The sequence below is a fragment of the Chanos chanos genome, chromosome 4 (assembly GCF_902362185.1).
Source record: "Chanos chanos chromosome 4, fChaCha1.1, whole genome shotgun sequence".
Lineage (NCBI taxonomy): Eukaryota > Metazoa > Chordata > Actinopteri > Gonorynchiformes > Chanidae > Chanos > Chanos chanos.
The window spans coordinates 5652565-5655064 of NC_044498.1; the positions used below are offsets into that span (position 1 = coordinate 5652565).

General features: G+C 44.8%; 1 protein-coding gene across 1 annotated transcript in view; it reads right to left on the minus strand.

Moving 5' to 3' along the window:
* The window catches only part of nbas (NBAS subunit of NRZ tethering complex), a 135691-nt gene that overhangs the window by 80300 nt on the left and 52891 nt on the right, over window positions 1-2500 (minus strand). The window contains exon 31 of the mRNA XM_030771291.1: window positions 1822-1934. Within this exon, the coding sequence (XP_030627151.1) occupies window positions 1822-1934 (113 nt within the window). The remainder of the gene's footprint in view (window positions 1-1821; window positions 1935-2500) is intronic.

The following is a 2500-nucleotide window of genomic DNA, read 5'->3' on the forward strand; positions in this document are numbered from 1 at the left end:
TCACCTGATAAAATACAAACTTGACCCAAAGGCATAGAGGGAGGGAGAGAGAGAGAGAGAGAGAGAGAGACAGAGACAGAGAGAGATGGAGATGCAAAGAGACAGAAAGAGATGGAGAGAGAGAGAGAGAGAGACAGAGAGATTATTCAAAGACAGTCCTGGCTATATTATAACAGATGAAGATGTGAAATGTCAGGGTTTGACGCTTCGTTTCAACTTATTTAAAAACAAACAAACAAATAAATAAATAACAAACAGCCTTTAGATGGGCTGATGTTTGAACGATGAGGAGCATCTGTTCTGGTGAAATCCCTCTTCTGAGAGCCGATTGGTCGGGCATTGAGTGATATTTGAAATGCTGGTAATTGGCTTGTGGTGGGTTGCTCTCACACTGGGCCCGTGTGATGCCTCACTGAACCTGGTGATAAAATATTGAGCAGATAAAGAACCTCTGTGATGGAAGATCCCGCTGACTGGCACACCGGGCTGGGGCGGGCGGGAGGTGTGAGGTCAAACTGACGGGGGGGGGGGGGGGGGGGGGGGGGGGGGGGGGGGGGGAGACAGAACCCCTGCAACCACACCTCCCCCCGTGGAGCAACACCTGAGCCTCCCTCCTCCTCATCGACCACTCAGCATCATCTGACAAATGCATTAACTCACCTCCGATTAAACACTTAAGTGTCAGTGATGAGTGTGTGAACATGAAAAAGCGTGCGTGTGTGTGTGTGTGCGTGCGTGTGTGTGTGTGTGTGTGCGTGTGTGTGTGTGTGTGTGTGTAAGAGTGAGAGGAGGGAAGGAGGTATGTGTGTTAATCTGTCCCTGTGTCTTTCTCTCAGGCTCCTAGAGTAGCAGCTAGTTTTTTAAAAAAAAAAAAAGTATTCTAAAGGTTTTCGGGGCTTGAGCAGCTGAACAAAAACTCAACAAAACAACAACAAACACCTGAAGCTATAGGCTGGCGGGATGCTGACGCTTCTGTGTGTGTGCTGCTTTGTCTTCTGGGAATGCCAAGGTATACTGTAACCTGAGCATAGCTGCGGCTATACAGAGAGCATAGCCAACGGAAAGGTGACACTACAGAGGGAGAGAGGTTTTTCGTTTTTTTTAAATATAACGCAAGACTCTTCTCGAAGATTTTTCATATAAGGCTCAGAACAGAAGTCAAGCCCATCTAGCTGACAGCTGCCAGAGTAAAACTCTGTCTTCTGACAAACAATAAGTGTACTTTTTCACTTTTCATGTCCACAACAGGCTTGATCAGTGCAGGGCTGACAGCTACGAGACACAGACAGAACAAGGACAATAGTACGCTGGCCCCGAATATTTAGAGGAAAGACAAAGAAAGAGAGAAAGAGAGAGAAACCAAAACAGAATGAGAAAAATGTGGAAGAGAGAGAGAGAGAGAGAGAGAGAGAGAGAGAGAAAGCGAGAGAGAGGTGAGAGGAATCTGAGGAAAAACATGAAAGAAGACAGAGTTTTATAATGTTCAAAAGTGTGTTGGATGTCGTCAAATGCCAAACCTTTCAACGATCTGAAGGAAGACAAGATTATTGTAATTTTCATACATTTTCCTGCTGGCGTACTGCTGTTGACGCCGACCCCACCTTTCCTCCCACAAGCAAAGCTTCCCATTCACCACGCAATACAGAGACAGAGAATGCCACTGCACTGCAGCTGTCTGCGTCTCAAGCAGATCCATTCTCAGGGAATCAGATTTTGACACATCAATAAGGATCGGATCACAGGTCAGCGTATCACATGTATTCATCCTCTAGACACACACACACACACACCCACACACTCACAGAGACAGTGGCAAGTTACCTTGTAAGGGCAGTATTTTGACGTTAAAATGCTCCAGATGTGAGAGCGCAGTGATGAGGTCCAGCTCCTCTTGAACCAGTGGAGGATGGTCACTGATCAATGACAAACAGGACCTGAGAACACACACACACACACACACATAAACACAAACACACACAAACACAATTGAAAACTTCTCACTTCAGTGAGACAGAAAGAGAAATCCTAACAGAAAAAGAACTTTCAAACTTCCAAGTGAACGTGTAGTGACAGCCTGATTAGAAAAATGTCTCCTTTTCATCTTGGAGTGAAAAAAAAAAACACAAAACACTTGATACTCTTACTTTTAAAATAGAACCTACAGCTTTCAAAACAACAACCATGGAACCCTAAACCATGGAACACCCCCCCACACACACACACACACACACACACACACAAACAAACAAAAAAACAGGGTTAAATATCTCCATTTGATATCTGTCCCTGGTGGTCACACATCTGCTTAAGAGAGAACACAGCAGCCGAGAGACTCTCAGAGCAATGATGTTACACATGCGTCTAGCATCAGCTCTGTGGGTTTTGAGCTTTGGAATACTGTACATGCGAATCTTTTGGTGGTTTCTTTTTCATTTTTTTTTGTTGTTGTTCTTGCTTTTGTTTCTTCCGTGAAGCACAGACACCAAAAACAACAAATTAC